This window comes from Melospiza georgiana, chromosome 7 (assembly GCF_028018845.1).
Source record: "Melospiza georgiana isolate bMelGeo1 chromosome 7, bMelGeo1.pri, whole genome shotgun sequence".
Classification (NCBI taxonomy): domain Eukaryota; kingdom Metazoa; phylum Chordata; class Aves; order Passeriformes; family Passerellidae; genus Melospiza; species Melospiza georgiana.
In genome coordinates this window covers 23,916,324-23,936,144 of record NC_080436.1, presented here as the reverse complement: position 1 = coordinate 23,936,144, position 19,821 = coordinate 23,916,324, and the positions used below count along the sequence as shown (strand labels likewise).

The 19,821-nt window shown below is 37.7% G+C and overlaps 1 protein-coding gene across 4 annotated transcripts in view; it reads right to left on the bottom strand.

Moving 5' to 3' along the window:
* Window positions 1-3,598: 3,598 nt before the first annotated feature.
* The window catches only part of KCNH7 (potassium voltage-gated channel subfamily H member 7), a 207,502-nt gene continuing 191,279 nt past the window's right edge, over window positions 3,599-19,821 (bottom strand). For all 4 annotated transcript variants that reach the window (XM_058027488.1, XM_058027492.1, XM_058027491.1 and 1 more), the window contains 4 exons: window positions 15,593-15,856; window positions 10,702-10,867; window positions 7,144-7,336; window positions 3,599-6,492 (listed from right to left, as the gene is read on the bottom strand). In XM_058027488.1, the coding sequence (XP_057883471.1) occupies window positions 6,229-6,492; window positions 7,144-7,336; window positions 10,702-10,867; window positions 15,593-15,856 (887 nt within the window). In that variant the 3' untranslated portion in view covers window positions 3,599-6,228. The remainder of the gene's footprint in view (window positions 6,493-7,143; window positions 7,337-10,701; window positions 10,868-15,592; window positions 15,857-19,821) is intronic.

The window sequence follows — 19,821 nt, the reverse complement described above, 5'->3', positions numbered from 1 at the left end:
AAGCACCTCCTTCTGTGCAAGGCAGAACTGTAAATAAATCAAATACCTTGATTCTCTGTGTAGATCAGTCTCTTGCAAACTGGGTCAAAGAACCTGTCTTGGGACACCAACAGTTCTTCAGCTCCTAAAAGTTGGATGTTTCTTCACTGGGGTACATAGGACAAAAGGGAATTGGAAAATGTTTCTCTAGAGGAAATTATCTCTAGGTGTCAGAAGAAAATATTATCCTCTCTAGAAACAATTAGACATTGGAATATATTGCTTAGAGAAGTAGCAAAAATTTCCTCAATAGAAGGAAGTGTTGAAGAAGATTCAACACTTTGCTTGACAGTGTCCTTGATTAAATGTCTTGCTTTTAAAAGAAAGCCAGCTATCTCCAGAGGTCCTTTCCCAGCCTAAAGTATTCTGTAGTTCAAATTGTACCCTCAGCTGCTTGTCACGTTGAGATGTGCTGCAGTAGTCTGCTCTCAGAGGAGCTTCCTTTAGCTAGAGGCTTCTTTTGTAGAAGAACTTAATTTGTTTTTGCTTTCATTTCATCATTCTTATGCTTATCTCTAGTTTCACTGTTATTTCATCATTACTTTTTCATTTCTACTTTATGCAACTTTCCCTTGAAAGATTTCCTTCCCCCTAGTACTTTTTCTTCTGTCTCCAGCACCTTCGCTGGAAGGCACATGAGCCTTTCTTGCTCTGTTTTGGGAGCCCACAGGACATTCTGTGTGCAGATGGGTTGTTTGTGTGTTTGCTTTGTTGTGTACACTGTGGTGGTAAATCAGGCTGTATGTTAATTCCAAAACAATCCTTTACTGGCTCTAAGAGTTTGCAGACATTAAAAGGACATTTGAGACTTCCAGAGATAAAGAATGTTACATGTTTATTCCAGCTAGTGTGAGGTTGCACAGATGATGGCTGAGCTCCTGCTCTGACCATGAATAAAGGAAATACCCTGACTATCGCTCTCCTGGACATTTACACCGATTTTTGAGACCTTTGTCCCTTTCAGATGTAATTGAAATTGGTGTCAGGGTTCATAGCAGTCGCTCTGGCAGCGCAGGGGAGGAGCACTCGGCTTTCCCCTCGGCTATCACAAAGGCTGCGCAGTGCCACCGCCCGGCCCGCTACAGACCCGACGCTGCCCTTCCTGCTCGGCCGGAGCGCAGCGGGGAAGCCGGGACGTGGCCCAGCCGTCGCGGCTCAGCGCCGCATCGCACCTCACCGCACATCAGCGCACAGCACTGCACATCACCGCACCGCACCGCACAGCACCGCACCGCACATCAGCACACAGCACTGCACAGCACCGCACCGCGCCGCATATCAGCACACAGCACTGCACCGCACTGCACAGCATACAGCACTGCACATCACTGCACAGCACGGCACTGCACATCAGTGCATCAGCGCACAGCATTGCACGGCACCGCACCGCATCACACTGCACAGCACCGCACCGCACATCAGCGCAGAGCACTGCACAGCACAGCACCGCACTACATATCAGCACACAGCATTGCACCGCACATCAGCGCACCACACTGCACTGCACAGCACAGCATTGCACCGCACTGCATATCAGCACACAGCACCGCACTGTACATCAGCACACAGCACTGCACCACACTGCACAGCACCACACCGCACATCAGCGTATCAGTGCACAGCACTGCACAGCACCGCACCGCATCACACTGCACAGCACCGCACTGCACATCAGCGCAGAGCACTGCACAGCACACCTCCGCACCGCATATCAGCGCACAGCACTGCACCACACATCAGCACACAGCACTGCACCACACTGCACAGCACCACACCGCACATCAGCGCATCAGCGCACAGCACTGCACAGCACTACACTGCACAGCACAGCACCACACATCAGCACACTGCACCACACTGCGCCACACAGCACAGCTCTGCACAGCACATCGCCGCACTGCACCGTGCAGTGTACATTCTTACACGCTGCTCACAGTGTGTGAATATTTATAAAGAATATTTAACAGAGAGGATGGGAAGATTAAGGGTGCTGATCTGCAGGTGTGGTATTAAGTACACCAGTCATGGGAGGAATCGTTCTTTCTGCTGTGCTGGTGTTGCAGTCTCCTGAGATTCTATTTGTGCTCAGCATTTTAGAGCTCAGCAGCTCCAATAAGAAGACTTACAATTTATCAGTGGGCAAGACTCCAGTTGCTTCACCTCAGCAGGCAGCCAGAGGCTCTGCCAAGTAGTGCATTTCAGCTTTTTGTATGTTACTTATGATGCTGGTGAATGAGACAGGAACTTTGATGAGTGCTCACCAGAGAGATGAAATTGCTAGGGCACAATTTACAGCAGGAAAAGGGAAGAGAGGTCCATCTGTGGAGAGCCAGCAGTGAGGTGGGAGATCAGAAAATGCATTTGCAAAGTGAACAGCAATCGAACATAGAAGAAAAGAGACATGCAGCTGGTTGTGTACTTCCAGGAAACAGCAGTTGGGTCAAGACACATGAACTACTGTGTATTACAGTAAATCTAAATCTGTGCCTGTAGATGAATGTGCACATCCAAATAGTTCAGGTTGCTGTACAGCTTAACTATTGAAAAGCATCACAACCTCTCCTTTGCTTTAAATGTTGAACTACATTTGTAACTGGTAGGAGCCAATTAGATCCATCAAGAGCTGTGCTGATCTTACAGTCTCACCTCTCACATTTGAAGTGATTGTCCACAAGGAGATTTTGTACTTCAGCTACTTTAGCTATTCCTGAATTTTCAGGAGACTTCTCTATATTTACAGCTTATAATTTATATTTATTTTTAGCCACAAGTTTTTAATATACATAGCCAAATGTTCCTAAGCTCAAGCAAACCCAAAACTTGCTCCTAAAGTTCTGAAAGCTTCTATGGATCTTGTTACAGCTGTGTTGGGTATACAACCCTTGACATTAATATTCTTAGTTTGATTTGGATAACACAGACCCACTTCTATCAAGTGAAAACCAGACCGGACTTATAGGGAGGCCCACCCTTCAAAAAACCCTCCCAAAAACTCCCAGCAAAATCACCTGCAAATAAAAGGGGCAATTTTTGCTGTTTAGAAAATTAATAAATTTCCATACTCACTGGTTTTTACCTGTTTCTGGAAGAAAAAATGTTGAAGCAGTGGGTCTTCATTGAACCTCATCCAGAAAAGAAGTTACCTGAGAAGCCAGATCTTTTGGTGGCAAGGAAGGGGTAGCTAGAATGTTGCAACTACACTTTAATCTTTTCTGGATTCCTTGGCAGGGAGCTTAGAATCTCCATAACTTTAAGAAGTCTCCCTTATTTGCACCCATTTGAGATTTTTTTTCTTTGGTACAAGGATAAAGGAAGAAACAAAGTCTTTTTGAGCCAGAAAATGGAGTAAGTTTAGCTTTTCCTTCACTTTGACTGACTGCAGTAGTTGTCACTCTTCCTCTTCCCTCCCCAATGCTCCTTCCTCAGGCCACCTGCTTTGCTCAATCTCTTTGCAGTAATGAGAAATACCAGGTGATAAAATTGGACAAAAGGCCTTTTGTAAAGCAATGCTCATGCATTATATTTTTCATTAATTTTATTTTTATTTTGTACTAGACTTTTTAGAAAGTAGCATAACAAATGCCTTTTTAGAAAATGTGCTTACTTGTTTCTTGCAACAGACATGAGTGTTAGTTACCAGGCTGAGATAGAGCAGAAGTCCTTAACCCTTGCTATTTAAAAAAACCCAAACAACAAAACCTCACAGAAGGTATTTGTTATCCAACACTCTTGTTTCCACTGAAGTATATGCAGGCAGAGTTTCTGACTGGTCCCTAGTGGGAGGAAAGATGTGTGCTAATGTCTTTACAAACAATTCCATGGGTGAGGGTATGGGTGGTAAGGCCTTTGAAATGGGTCTCAATGTCTTTACTAACCTCAAGCAGCGAGTTTGTTGCAGAGCCCAGACAGCTTTGCTCCTGAAACAGGCAAGGGTCTGCACGAGCCTGAATGTCAGGGTAAAATGACAGGTTCAAGGGGGAATATGTGGTAGGGAGTTTGGGAAGGCTGTACCTTTCTAGTTTCTCAGCCAGTGGGGTAAGGAAGGGGGCAACGTGTGGCCGGGAGTTCAGGATAAAAGGAGGCTGCACCTCCGAAACTGAGAGAAAACCCCACGGGTGTGTGCCCCAGGGACTCTCCTTCCCTTTATTCTAATCAAGTTGCAGGAGTCCTCTGTCTCCTTTTTGGACATAAACCTCTGGCATTTGTGGATTAATGTTCCTGGTACTAGCATCTGACCCTGCAAGGCACGGAGCAGTTCAGCCCTCCTGTCATCGCGGTAGAACAGTCAGCCTGTTTTACCATTTGGACCTTTCAACAATCAAGAGTAGTATGAGGCAGTAGAAAATTTGATCTTGTATGGGAAGGGTTGGTTTATCTTTTGAGTGACAAAAGTATTGACTTAATTTATTTTGGTATCCTTAAAAGCAAATGTAAAGCAGAGCCATGCTCAGTAGCTTAACACTCACACTAATTTTAAATGACGAAAGATTTACCCACCTTGGGTTTATCTACCAGCTGTGTATGACTGAAGTGTCACGTTTGATTATGACCCCAACATACAAGGAATGTATCTATGTGAGGGACAGTCACTCTTGCATCTCTCTGTAGCACTGATTTTGGACAGGGGGTTTAGCTTGATTTTAGGTAAAATTTATGTGCTCCCACTCTAACTGGATTACACGCTTTTCTGTAAACAGTACTCATGCTAGAGGAATTTCACATTAGAACTATAAGATTAGAAAATCATAATGGATATGTAAAAATATTTGAAAGCAGTAATTAAAACATAATTTCCTTCTAAAAGAAACACAACATTTGAAGCAGAATAATATTTTAATAAAATTAAATCTAAGTATTCACAAAGCATTATGCACATACAGTACATACTGTATTTAAAGCCTACAGACCTTAGATCATTTTATTCTAATGTAGTCAGCTTTGGACACAAGCTAAGCTTACTCATTTTGTAATAAGAAAGTTTACAATTGTTCCTGAAAGTGATTTTACATATATACATATATATATATATAGCTCTATATCTATACTCCTACATGTAAGTGTAGGTATATACACACACTTGTGTGTATGTGTGTGTATAAATATATATACACATACACATACATACACACCTATGTACAGCTATAAAATACACACATGCACACGTCCACAGCACCTGTGGGGTGTGAGTGTGTGTGTGAGCATTGTAGAGGGGCCAGTCAGTACAAAGAGGTAACTGCAAACAGCCACCCTAATAATTATTAAAAAAAAAATGTGTAAAATATTTTTAAATTAAAACATTGTTAATAATTTGTATTGAACAAAAGGAACACAGTCTTCTGCATTACATAGAAATTAGGTTTATTGCATTTGATTATGTTTGTGTGACAGATGAAAAGCACCTGTCTGCTCATCACACCTGAATTCTATGATGCAATTTAAAAAATAACAGTACAAAAATCAAAACCCAAAATGTGATGGAAACAAATGATTCAATTTAATGCAGTTTGTGGATGTGACCTATGGTGATACTTTGCACCACATGGCAGTTTTCCTCTCTGTTAAAATACTACCCTACTTTAACTAGTTTGAAAGGAGGCTGTGTTCTCTGTCCTAATTGTTTCAAACTCAGAAGATTTGGTTACCCTATTCCTTCTTCAGATTCAGACTCATTGTGATGTAGTACAAAAAGCTCACTACAAGAAAGATAAATCAAGTTTCAAAAGTGAGCTAGAAGAGCATTTTTCTTGAATTTTAGCTTGGTCAGGTAGGAGTTTTTCTATGTGAATTATTGTTATTGGTCTCCTATTTGCTCTGAAGACATATCCACAGTAAAATACTATTTCCATGACAGCAGTAAATGGTAATCTCCATGCAACGTAAACTGTAATTTCAGAACATGCATGTTATTAAAAAAAAAATAAAAATATAAGGTGCCTTGAGAATGCTGGCAGTTTTACATTTGGAACATACAGTTAGTGTGTGTATATATATATTTACATCAGAACTGCTCAACTTTACCTTACAAGCTTCAGATTTAGGAAAATATACAGTACTTTTGCATATAATGGTATATTCCTTGTAGCCCCTGAGTCAAGTATAGAGGATTTAAATACAAAAAAAAAAAAAAAAAAAGGAGAAACAGCCATTAAAAGCACTTACATTTTTATGTGAAGTAATAGTATAAAAGTACTATTTCCCAGGAAGACCAGGATCAGAAACATGCCTATGAAGACTCAAGATTCCTACAGTGCTTAGTGAAGATTCTGGCAAGGAAGGGTGCCTAATTGGAGGGAGACAAGTTTTACAAGGCTGTGGGGGTGGCTCTACAGACTGGTCACGTTCTTGGTCTAAAAAAGAAGCCAGGTTGTCTTCTGAGGCTGTGCTCAGATGCACTCCGCTAGAGGATTCTTTGGATTTCAGTTTTGATTTTTCAACATCTGAAATTTCAGGACACTGTAAGGGAAGAAAAAAACCAAGATGGTAATAATTACATTGGTCTCTTCCAGGCCCTTGTTCTGTTCAAAATTAGCACATTCAGATGGTTGATGGAAAATAATTTTTGAAAATTAAACAGTGTAGAAATATTTTTTTACATGGTACTGCATTTGATTTAATGTAATTGAATGCAATTCTGCTGATTAATTGTAGAAGTCTGGATATCTTTTCCTCCTCTCAGACCTGCTAATATGACATCAAGATACACATATTAGCAGCCCTTTCTGAAGGACTGATTACTCTTGAGACCCAGTCTAAGAGCATGGAAATCAACATTCTGGAATAGGAAGTTCTGTTTTAGAACATAACTCCAGAATTGCTTAATTCTGAACATTCTAACCACTTGGATTCCTTTTCTGCTAACTTTTATAAAAAAAATTACAATTAAGTAAATCTGTCTGATTATAAGATCATTGTATGAATCTCTACAACCCTCATAGAAAATGTGGCCTCTGAAATTGTGGTGTTTAAGTCCACTGTGGAGGTGCTAGGTCAAAATAATAATTTCATATTCCTTAAACTAGTGTACCAGCACTAGATTGGTGCATTTCTTCCTCATAAGACAAGAAGACTAGGAAACCTCTTTTGATCTTACGGACATGTACTTACCTGAGATGAAGGACTGAAACTTCTGTCTGTTTTAATTGATGCTGCAGGCTGAAGCTTTTGTATGACCCGGACTGCTGGCTCTTGATACTCTGCACTTGCTGTCACCATGCTATAGGCAGGTGGAATGAGTGTTGACTGCCTTTGCAGAAGCTGCAGGATGGTTTGGATATCAGCAGTCATTTGGGATTCAAGCCTAGAGAGGGAACATGAAATCAGTTAGCTCATGGCCAGGAACAGGTGCATTTTATGCACTGAGAACAGAGGTGTTCAAGACGGACCTGCAGTTTCCCAGTAAACCCATTGCTTGTTGTGGCCTGAACATGTCTTAAATAGGAGAGAACAGTAGAGGGAGTCCTGAGCCCTTCCAAAGCTTCGGGCTCTCCCTTTCCCTTGCAGAACATACCTGCAAGCTTTTCTCTGGTTTTTGCTACACTAACAATGAGTTCATCACTGTGCCTTAGATTTGCAACAAGAAGCAACACAGGGGACTGCATATCTGGTTGAAAATAACTGGAATAAATGTATTCTCTTCATTGTAACTAAAGTGATTTGTGCTGGCTGGGCATGGGACATTATTTTGATGCATCTGACAAGGAATTCTGACATGCTGATACAATGCATTGAACTAAGCAGAAACTGCATTTGTGTTTTTCCACAGTTAGAAAAAGAAAGATGCTTCCAAAACCATCAAAAATCCAACTTCCCAATTCTCATTACTGTGAAAATTTATTCAAACTTATGCAGGCCTCAGAATTAATGTCAGCATTTCTAATGTTCAAATTTTGTACATTTAAAAACGTTTTTCACCTTTTTATAAATTTGTATATGACTTCTGAAACCCTCGAACTGATTATTTTGTTCATACTTACAACTCCATAGCACTGAAATGATTTTTAAATGGTCTTGCCAAAACCTGTGACAAACTCAGGAAAAGGTAATGCCTTTTGTACCTTCCCAGCTGCTGGAAGGCTACAGCACATGCTGACAGATGGTAATGCAGATAATACAGCCTTCTGTACAGCAACTGAGCTTCTGACAGAGTAAACAAATCTTTGCCGGCAGCCTTTAATGTTGTGAATGTTACTACTTGGGCTCCCTACAGTAGCAGAATTGATACCGTGCTGTCAGATTTTTGCTTTTACCATGTGCTGCACTGATGTTATTTTTTATCCTGTTGGAGTTGTCCATTGCCTGTATCATTTATTTATAAAAGCATCTGTGAAATGAATCCAAAAGGTATGACTGAAGTGTATTTGGGATGCTGTTTCTTCCTTCATCAGAAAAAGATGATTTTGTGGCATCAGCTCTCAGAAAAAAACAGCCCAAACTCAGACTTCTGACTGTCAGAGTCCGAGGTGCCCTACTTGCCCTCTTGGTCAGCGCCCTTGTGTTCCTTGCTACTAGCCAATGTGCTGCTCTCACACAAGCCCAGTGCTGATGCCACAGGGTGAAATGCTGCAGGAACATGCCACCATCCAGAGAACTTCCATCTGCTACACCTGGGCCTTAACCCCTCAGTGAATAAAAGGTAGCATTGGAGGATATCCATTCAAAATTATTTTTGGCTTTGAATTAACTCTAAAATTGCTCCCCTCTTACTTTGTTAGTACATGAATGTTTCCTTGTACTTCAAATGAAAGAGTGTCTCTGGTAGTGTTTATTCATCATCATTGCATAAATCCATGCTACCTAAACAAATAGGTAAACTGGCCTAAATACTTGGCCCATAGTGTCCATGAAATTCCAATTGCTTAAAGAGAAGAAACAGAGATAATTCTAGGGACATATTCCTTGTACAGTCAATTCAATAATTGACTGTTATGCCAAGCCTCTAACTTGGCATGGAAAAATTCAGGGAGAAGTGACCATGCTTTTTAAGCTAGCAAGTCAGAAGTGACAAAGGCAGGAAAGGATATTGTTTGTTATATTAGGAGAAAATCCAGCAAGGCCCCAAATACCAAAAGCATGAAAAGCTTTTAAAACATGAGAATAGTTTAAAGAATAAAGTGATATAATAAAATACATAAAAATTTAATTCTTAGTTTTTCAGCAAAAATTATATTTTCTGACAGAAGAAAATACTGACAACTTGCATGATAAAACAATGGTAACTTTGAGGTATAACTTCAGTTTTGAGAGCTTAAGGTTTCAGAAAATGAATTGTTACCAAAAGACTATGTACTGTTGATGGGGATCCTGCAGGCATTTAGTTATGTGACATTTGCAGCTAATTAGATTACTTGATTTTAACTAGAAATTACAGCAGTTTAGGGTTAAGTGTTAAAAATGTCCTTTTAATGCATTATGCCATATTCAGGAATGTAAAATATTCTGGTTTGATTGGCTTCTGGTGGATGAAGGAATCACTATGCAGTTAACTTGGCTTTAAACTGATTGCTAAAATATTCAGTGCAGAATGCCACTGAATAGCTACTAAAGTATGATTAGGACTGAGTGTGTGTCATAGTATTTGCCATGGAAAAATATTTAAATTAATGAAATTACAGAGTGAAAATAATGAAAAAAATCAATGGTCCTGAGCATAGGGCAATTTAAGTGAAGTTACATGGTAAATTACAGTGCAGGATGGATCAAAATTTTGTAACCATATTTTTAAGATGCTGTAAGCTGTGCTGCTTAGCTGCCAGTAAAGCAAGATATATTAAGCATAATATCTATAATTAATAATTTCTATTAATAATATAAGATATAATAATATCTATTAATAGGTAATAATTAATATATATTATGCTTAATAAATATATATTAAGCATAATATATATATTAAGTGCCGTATATTAAGCAAAAGTGATATTGGACTCTGATGAAGAAAGTATAATTTTTCTGTTGCAACAGGTATAAGTATTGTGCTTTTGCATATTCCCAGGTATTACTTATTATAGAGTTGCAAACAGAGTTAACGCATCAAAAAGGGAATTCATCTGCAATACATTTTAAAAAGCAGGCAGCTGGTGTACTTTGAGTCTCCAAGAAAGAAAATGTACTTCAGATCTTGAAGATACTGAAAACTGCTGTTTTGTGTCCCTGCCCGTGGCAGGGGGTTGGAACTAGGTGATCTTTAATGTCCTTTCTAACCCAAATTGCTGGATGGTTCTGTGATCTAGGAACAGCACTCTTGATGAGGTGAGATTTAAATTTAACAATTCGAGGCGTCTCTGTACAACTTCTTGGTTTAAAAGATGGTCTAAAACAGTCAGCTGAGGAAAAGAGCTCTACTGCAAAGCCATTCAGAGTAGCTAATGTGTGTAACTAGAAGCAAAAGACATGAATATTCTGGCAACTTTTAAAAACTGTGTATCCAGATTTCCCAGAATTGGTTTTTCCAAGATTCTGGAAAGCCTAACTTAGCTGATACACGGCCTCCTCAGAATACATACACACAAAAAAGTGATATTCCCATTACACATATTTTCGAGCTTCTGACGATCTGAATGCTTTTGGAAACTTCCTGCACAGACTCATTCCTTCTGTAGCATCTTCAATATCAGGTGTATTATGTACTCTTTCACACACAGGCTATTTTCTATTTGTTTTTACCTGTTAAGTTGCTCTTGAAGTAAATCTAATCGATTCTCCACTTCCCCATATATAAAATCACTTTCAGTTTCACAGATTCCCCATGTAACATGGGATAATGCTGGCTGAACTGGGGAGTCCTGGTACTCCTGGATGTTCTCCTGCTCCCAGTTTCTTTTGTTGATGTCTGATTAAAAAAACAAAAACAACATATAAAAGTATAGTTTTATATACATAGATTTAGAGAGGTTGACACTTCTCAAGCATCCCATTTACTGAGTTTCTCAAAACACTGGAAGTTAAATTGGTACATTAGCCAGGGAGACTGAACATCTCTCTTTTTTCCTTAACACTCCTTAAGGAAAGATAAAAGTGGTCACATACAGGCTAACATTTTGAAGCTGCAAATAAACAAGCAGCTTTTTCTAGTCAGCATCATCAGAGTTCTGCCACTGAATGGCTTCTCTTTAGTTTTGTTTCAATTATTTTACAAATGGATCCCAAATTTTCTCAGTGTATTTTTAGCAATTTTTTTATTCAATGAAAATAGAAGTTCTTGTTCTAATCTAAAGACTTTAAATGATGTCCTTGAATGTCTTTGATAGTGTGCTTCAGAGGCCTAAGATGCCTTCTCTTGCCCTTGAATGTGCTACTGAAGTGTATTCCCTGCTTAGTTCTTTGGTGTGAAAGAAGGATTTGCTGCATTGAAATTGCAGCCGTGAGCATGTGGTACTGTGCATTGGAATGTCCCCTCTAGAGAAAGGTGCCAGGCCTCAGGGAGCTGCCTTTCTTACCCATAACTGCAACACTTCTTAGGTTGGAGAAGTGTAATATGTTTTCTCTGAGACAAGGGCCATTTAATGCAGCTCATGCTGCTAGCAAAAGGGTACTGCTTATTATTTTCATAAAGGAAATTGATTTTCATTGATGTTGCTTTTAGCATCATTACTCTCCCACCCAATCCTTTCACCTCTGTTTAAAGCACATCTCTGAAACTCCTACGGTACTGTGGGGTGAAAGGTGCCTGTTCATTTTGTTTAAGGATTTCAGACTCCTAAAAGAATAAAATATTCAGCATTTCTGGGTCAGCCACAGATCACTTTGATATTAAATGAAGCTTCATGGTGAACATGATGTATCTAAAAATACTCCTTATATGAGTAATTTATATTTTTTTCTTTATCTCCAGCCCCTGTGAAAAAAATGATGATGATTATTCCAGGTCTTACTCTATACCTGCTGCACCCAAATTTCATCCCTCTTGACCCTCCCAGTTCTTGGATCTCTGTGACAAAGCACTACCAAACAGAGCTCAGAGACACTCTTTCGTTTTGCTTGGACTTCTGGTTTGGGCTATTTCTCTTTCCTCTCTCAGTTTACTTAATTTATGCATCTGTGGATTTATTAATTAGTTATGTTCTTGGCTTTATGCCATTTCTCCTGTTCACCAAGTTGTTGAAAGGTTACACCTCAATTATCATGGGGATATACTTGCTGTACTTATTGTACAGAATGAAGATCTTGCTGTCACCTTTGCAGAGGGTACAGGTGACATAGGTTGAACAGTGCTTTTTCTACAGCAAAACCTGCTCCCCATAGCCTTTGTTTACTCTGAGTTAATCAGTCAATCAAACAGTAAAAATGGTCAGAATCACTCATTCTTCTTTGATATGATAAAAAAAGTCTGTTTAAATTTTAACATCTGCTCAATACTATTCCCATTAGAGTTGTATTTGTAATTATTTAACTACAGGAAGTTATACAATAAATTAAACTTCTTGTTGCACCCAGGCTGCTGCTTCAGCATACAGCTGGGCAAAATCCTTGACTGCTTACAAGGCATCTGCAGTTGGATTTGAATCCCACATCAGTCCCTGAATGATTTGCTCAGAGCTTCTCCTTACACTTCTCTTGGCACTGCACGCTGTTAACTCAGCATAGGTTACATTCATTTCACACTTGTGAAATTTTTCTAAGTAACCATAGCAGCTAGAGCCATGTTTCAAAGAGAAGAGAAAAAAACCTCACAGTGTGGGTGACATGTAAGAGCTTTGTCCAAATGCTAATAGCTAATCCTTTTCAAACATGTCATTGAGTATTGTTTCTCTAAGTAAAGAAAAAAAAAAGAAGTTCCCAGTCAGATTTAGTATTTCAACTAGATTTAGCCAGGAAGGGGAGCTCTCGCTACATGATTCCAAGTGTAGGAGATTTTCTTATCTCTCTTTTTTTGTTGTTGTTTGTTTGTTTGTTTGTTTGTTTTTATCAGACAAAAGTCATGATTGTGTTATCTGATCTTTGGTTAGCAGGTGGTAGAAGGTTTCCTGGAGGTGTAGAGTGTTTGAATTTCATGTGACAATCAGTAACTGATTTTATGCACTGGGCAGAAGCAAGAGGAAAGAGATTTCATCTTGGCTACATAGAAATCTGTTCTGCTTCTCAGGAACTTAAGCCAATGGAAAGAAAGAGATAAAGGGTGTCACAGAAGCATTTGGCAATTTGGTTTTAGGAGGCACGTGTGGTACAATTTGCAGTGTCCAAGGAAAAGCTGGAAATCTCTCATCAAACTGAATGAAGCATACTATGAAAAATTGAGGGGTAAAGTTTCAAACTATGAGTTGAGGTGCAATGGGTTTTGTAGATCCAGTAGACTTATAAGCAGTGAATTTCAAGAGCATTTCACTGCTTTTTAATGTCCAGCAAAAACATCGATGTTGTAAAAAAAAGATGTTGGTTATTTCAAACAATAAGTCATTCATTAAAATCACAGATTTTCAATGCCATGGATTATCCTGGGGAAATCACAGCTTTTTTTTTCCCCAGAATATGTATTTGGAGACTATTGTAATAGATGCTTAATTTGTGACAAAGCAAATGATTTGTCACTGAAACAACAAAATAAGTTCACACACGGTAAGCAAGTTAATACTCTATAAAATATGGTGCAACTCATCTAAGTGTCTTTTCAGGTATTAAATATTTGTTAATAATCCCAGAAAACCCCATCAGCAGCTACAACTGTATAACCAACTCAGATCTTCCAGGGTTTGAAGAATCTTAGACTGGAAACTAAGTCAATAAATGTATCACTAGGTTCACCAGAAGAATTGAAGAATCAGTCTTTTAGCCCAAATAATGACCAAGTGAAAACAGAATTAATTTTTTTACATAGAGCTAACAGCTACAGAAAAATTCTCAGATCTAAACAAAAGAGCCATATGTTCAAAATTTAAAAGTTGCATTCTAAGATTATGAGTGAGACATTTATACTGCTTCTGCCAAATTATACAATGCATTTTTCATTTTCTTTCCATTCATTGAAGTAATGACCAAGGCTTAAAACAAAACAAAAAATAATTAAATATGTATCAGTCACAGGTAATGAATTAGACTAGCTTTATACAAGGGCATTTTTATCCAAGATTTATGACACTATATGAGGATACATAAAAGCAGAGTTTTTTTTCACAAGTTTATTATGTTTGTAACTACTCTTATGGTAAGTTCTAATCAATCTCTAATAGCAGAAGTAAAAATTTAGTTTAAAACATTTATCAGGAAAAGCTAATCTTATTGACCTTGAAGGTTTTATAAATGTTGCAAGAAAGCTCATTACATTGCAAAACATTACTAGAAGGGCTAAATTACAAAGTGGGAAAAAGAGTGTGGTCTTAATCAAAATTTGTAACCTTTAGATATGCTAAATTTAGCTCAAATAAAATCTGCAATAGGTTGCCTTGGAAAATGTTGCCATAGCTGCAAGGACACATTTCTGGCTATTGGTGGGGGAAGGAAAGGTTTTCAATTGCAGTCTGTATGCAACAAGTTCATGTGGTGTGGATTTACAGGGCCTTAACTTGAAGAGATGACACTTCACATATTCATACCTCTGAGACATTAAAATCATTGTTTGGTCTAATTAATCATTAGGCTTATTTAAAATGATAGTCTAGAAGCCTAAAGTTTATTAAATGATGGTTAAATGGTGAAAGTGTCTCAATGGAAACTGCTGAGGAAAACAGCATTAAACAATAAATATGTAATTCTTCCTTTCAGACTGAAAGAATTACAAATGAACTTGCAGCAATATTTAAATTGTATATTAATACAGGGTTTTCCATTAATTTCCTTTCACATCACTGAGAAAATTAATATTTTATTATATTAGATGTAATTTTAATTATGTGATTTAAGTCTATGTAAAAGTATCTGAGATTGTTAAATAGTTCCTGATCATTTGTCATATACAAAAGCTCATGTCTTTATTCTTGTGTGTTACTTATGGAAGTCATGATTTTCTTCTGCGTGGTGTAATGGCACTCCTTTAACCAACAGGTCCAGCAAGACAGGATAGCCTTCTTTCAAGCTATTATGATTTTATTTCACTTAATTTTTGTTGTACCTTGTCAATGCAGTGAATAAAATTAGTTATCTGAAAACATATTTTTGGTGCATGTGCAACTATCACTAGGTTTAGCTAGTCTGACTCTCACTATCTATAATTTTATACTGTCATCAACCCTGGCACATCAAATGTCCTTTGGGTTATACTGTATTACTTTGAGTGCAGCTATCATCAATGGGCACTCACTGGAGTCCAACACTAGTGGACAATTTTGTAGTTTTTAAAAATTATTTATGTAGTTCAGTTACAAGATGATTTGTAGCAAAACCTATAATGACTTTTTGGAGGCTGTACAAGCCAGTCCTACAGGACCAGAATTCAGTTCCCACTGAATTAAACTATATTAATCCTCTTGAGAAATAATATTTTTTGATCTAAGATATTTTTTCTTAAGATTTTTGGAGTAAATATTATGTAAAGAATCAAGAGAACCATTCAGAAAGTTATTTTTGTTAATCAGACTAAAAAGATGTTTGCTAAAACTTTACTAAATAGAAACAGCTGGATTACCTTTGCAAGAAGTGCTTCTTTTGTCAATAAGAATTTCTTCTGTGTCATGATCCATTTCTTCAAAGTCCATCTCTGTGGTTTTCTCTGTTACAGATGGGTAATCAGCTATCCCAGAGAACAGGGGCTTTTGCTCATCTTCAATGGAGGACACAAAAGATGATGACCCGCTTTTTTTCTCCTCAAAATGTTTCTTAATAGATTGATAGTATCTGGTACTGTCTCCTGAGGGTTCAGGATCACTCTGATCATTCTCTTTGAAATAATCTGTGAAAGAGAAATAATTATATCCAAAAATGAGCAATTATTGAGAGTTTATTCTAGTTTATTATGGTCTGAGGATGGACACAATTCTTATATCAAGTAGGAAGTTCACTGTCTAGTAGAAAAAAAATACTTTAAAGCCTTTTTTAGATTCTTCTGTCAGAGGAGTTTTATATTTCTTTTGAAGTCCTGGAAGACATTTGTATGTATGTATTCCTAGTCCATAAACCATAACTTGTCTTGCAAAACTTGTTTGTATCAAAACAACAAAGGCTTTATCCAACACAATCTTCCTGTGTACTCTTTTTTTTTTTATTGTGAGGATGAAATTCGAGGAAGCCTTGTATTCAAAAGTTTTCAAAATATGAAATATTTCATCCTGTCTTCTAATTACTCTCATTACTGGGCATTTATTACAGTCTTGACAGGCTAACAGTAATGTATGTTAGACTTGGTATCAGAAATACTCATTTAAGTTATTCTCACATGAGAGAATATTTGTTGATTATTCTTTTCCCATAAGAGGCATTAATCAATTACCTCTAATTAATACTAGAGGTATTAATCAACCACTCATCCCCAAAATATGCTCTCAGAGAGCATATTTCTCCATATTTATTACAGGGCTGATATGACAGGGAGAAATAAAAGGAGGGAGTTCCTAGTCTGACTTATGGGATCACTTCAAAACACCTTTGCAAAGTAGCCCAAATTCCTTACTCTTTAGAGCTGGAATTTTCTGAACATCCAATCTTTTGAATAGCAAAAGTAAACAACATTCTGTGATATATATGGTAGCAGTATACCAGTCAAGTTGAGAGTGAATCTTTCATTAATCATATTCAAGGTCTGTAGTGAGCAGGAGAAGGAGAGATTTAGTCCTCTTAAGAAATGGCAAGTAAGCCTAGATTTAAAGCAGATATCTTTAAAAACATATTGTAAAAATGAAATAGGAGTTAAACCCTAGAATAATTATTTATTAATATAAAGAAGTCTTGATTTCTTTTCAGCATAAACTTGAAGCTAATTTCCAATTCAATATTTGGTTTTACCTATTTTTAACTGAAATGTCAAGATAATTTCAGTTCTGCTATTTATTTAAAACACATTTTAGCAGGGTAGTCTCAACATCATATAAATACTGTAACTAGTTTGCATTAAGTTCCTGGGGAGACAGCATGATTTCCCATCTGCTTTGTGCTAATTACTAATCAACATAGTTCTAGAATATCTGGAGTCTTTATAGCCTAAAGCAGTGGCTAATCCAACATTCTGTATATTCCCTAGGTTTCTTCTCTGTGTTCTGGTAACTATAAGTAAATGAAACTGTGGCTTCATCTAATTGTCTTTGTCTGCACCTAAAAAGAATGCAGTATCTGTAAAAGAGCACCCTTCAAGTGTCCAGAAATCTGTGAGCAGCGAGGACAGGTAACGGTAAAGAAAATAAACCAAATAATAAAGCAAAATAAACCCAATAGCAAAGCAGGCCTTCTGTACCTGTACCCTCTAGAGTCTCCAAGGGCAATTAACACCACCTCAAGCAGAGATGACATTACTGGGCTTTTGTTAAGCAGGACTACTGGCTGTAAGTTATATTGGTGATGCTCAGTTGCTGCAAAATTGCCAAAACAACTTCAAATGGACTGGCAGTCTAAAAGCTCTTGGGGGATACTCAGACTCAAGTGCCATGTTCTCAGCAATTCCATCTCCAAAACAGTACAAAAGCAAAAGAAAGCTTCATAAGAAAATTTTATTATAGATGTCTCCCATGGCATTTCTTGTGGGAATATATTGAAAACATAGTCACGCTGCAGTAAATTCCCTTAATTACTTAATGTTTGACTGACTTCAACCTGTGAAAAAGACCTTCTAATGAAAGCTTGAAATTACCAATTTTTAGGGTAATTTTATATGTTCATGGGATTTTGTGCGCTAACAGCAGCTGGTAATGAGCACTCTGTGGAATACAAATCAAGCAGGGGACTAATTTTAAGAAGGGGTCATTGAGACTCTAGTGAAAAAAACAGTTTAGCAGCTGAAATATAGCAGACTCTCTTCTCTCTTATATTCATAAAATACTAAAATATTTAGAAACATGAAGCCAGATTCTGCTAATAATTACTCTGCTGTAAAACCAGGAAAATTCAGTTGATATCCCTCCATCTATATCAGAACAACAGAACACATTATTTTCCAATGCTGTCCAAGTATTATGAACTCACTGGCACGAGAAGGAAGGCAGAGATCTGTTGAATGTAGGCTCCTGCTTATTGAAATCAGATTTGTTCATCAGCTGACCTATTTCAAAATGGACATCTTTGGCTTTACTGCCATTGCTTTATCTTCTAGGCATCTGGCTATACTCAGTGAGTCAAAAGTTGTTTTCTCTTTTAAAGGCTCCTATTTAATGCTAAAAATTATTCTCTCTGGAGGATAATCTTGTGACACTTTGCACCTAGGGTATGAATTAAAATAGAAAGGGCTCTATTTTATTGACTCTTCAGGACCTGATAACGGTGCAAGTTCTGTACCTCAGCTCAACACCTTAGCAGTGCCTCTGTAGCTCAGTGGAAAGTAAGTTACAAATAATAGATAGGTAGGGCTTTTTTTCAGAATGTGAATTTCTCCAATTTCTCCTTTCTTTTGTAATGAAATTTAGTCATTGGTTCGGAATAGATTTTCCAGAAAAGAAGACTTATCTAACTGTGTATGTATGGATATGTTCACTTTCTGCCACAAAGAAAAGTGTTTTAAAAGCTTTATTTATCCCTTTCTGTTCTTCTTCTGAATATAATCATTAAACCCCATCTTCCTCTCCTCCCCCTGTACCAGTTCTAGTGTTTTTTCTTTCCATTTCCAGTAAGAAAAATTGTACTTTCTGATTCTGAAAGAGCTAGAAACTGTTTTACTGAAGATGATTATTTTCATAACTTCCTGCTTTAGCAAAATGTATAAACATTATTTACACTCTATGGAACTGTTTTGGCGTGCTATGTGTTTTGGGTGCTTGACAAGTTTACAGGCAGTGTCCTCTGACCTTTGCTGTCCGGAAATTCCAAAATCTTCAAAGTAATTATCAGAAGGTTTTGTGTCCTGCTTTTTGCACATACACAGGCAAAGGAAGGGAAGAAGTGGAGCTGTCACGAGTCTGGGTCAGAGAGCTATGACAGTGACTCACAAACATACTGGCATTAAAATCCTACTTCTGCTTCATGGGATGGTGACCAGACATCAGACAGGTTTCTTTTGTGTGATATGGTTTGCATATGGAAATTTTGCATTACTCAGGTAGGGCCAGTCTGCATAATCTAGAGGTATTTTCTCTTAATATATCAGTCTGCTGCAAACAGTATTGGTGAAAGTGTCAACAATACATTACCTATGGAGCAGCATTTTTTAATACTGCTGTAATTTCATTAACTGGAATTTGTCATCATTAATCAAGCCAGCTATATAGCCTAGTGTTTCAGAAGGCACAAATCTTTACTCCCTTTTCAGCTAACCAATAATTTGCCAGAAGTTCCACCAGGCCCTTGAATTTGTGTATCTAGATGTCCTGCTACAGCACTTTCAATTTCATGTTTGTTGACCTGTCAGACCCCAAAATCTGAAACAATACGAAAGATTTACAGTGGCTTCTGAAACCTGAACTGTGAAAGTTCTTGGATTCTTTAGCACATGCTTGTTTTTCTCCTTCTTCCTCACTTCTGCTCATTATGGTTCTCTTCAAATATCCCACCTATCTTTAGGACCCCCTACTTAGAAATGTACTGTCAGATATGTGTGTGGTATTTGACTAACACCAAGGAAAATGTTGTCTGTCTAGTAACTATGCAGGAAGATCCCTAATCCTAAGAAAAGTGGGTTGCTGGAAGTATTTTGGGAAAGCTTAAACATTTTGTCTTTCAGTAGTAAAAAGGTTTATATGTTTTTTTGTGATTGTTTTTAATGATGGAAAATTTGTTTCA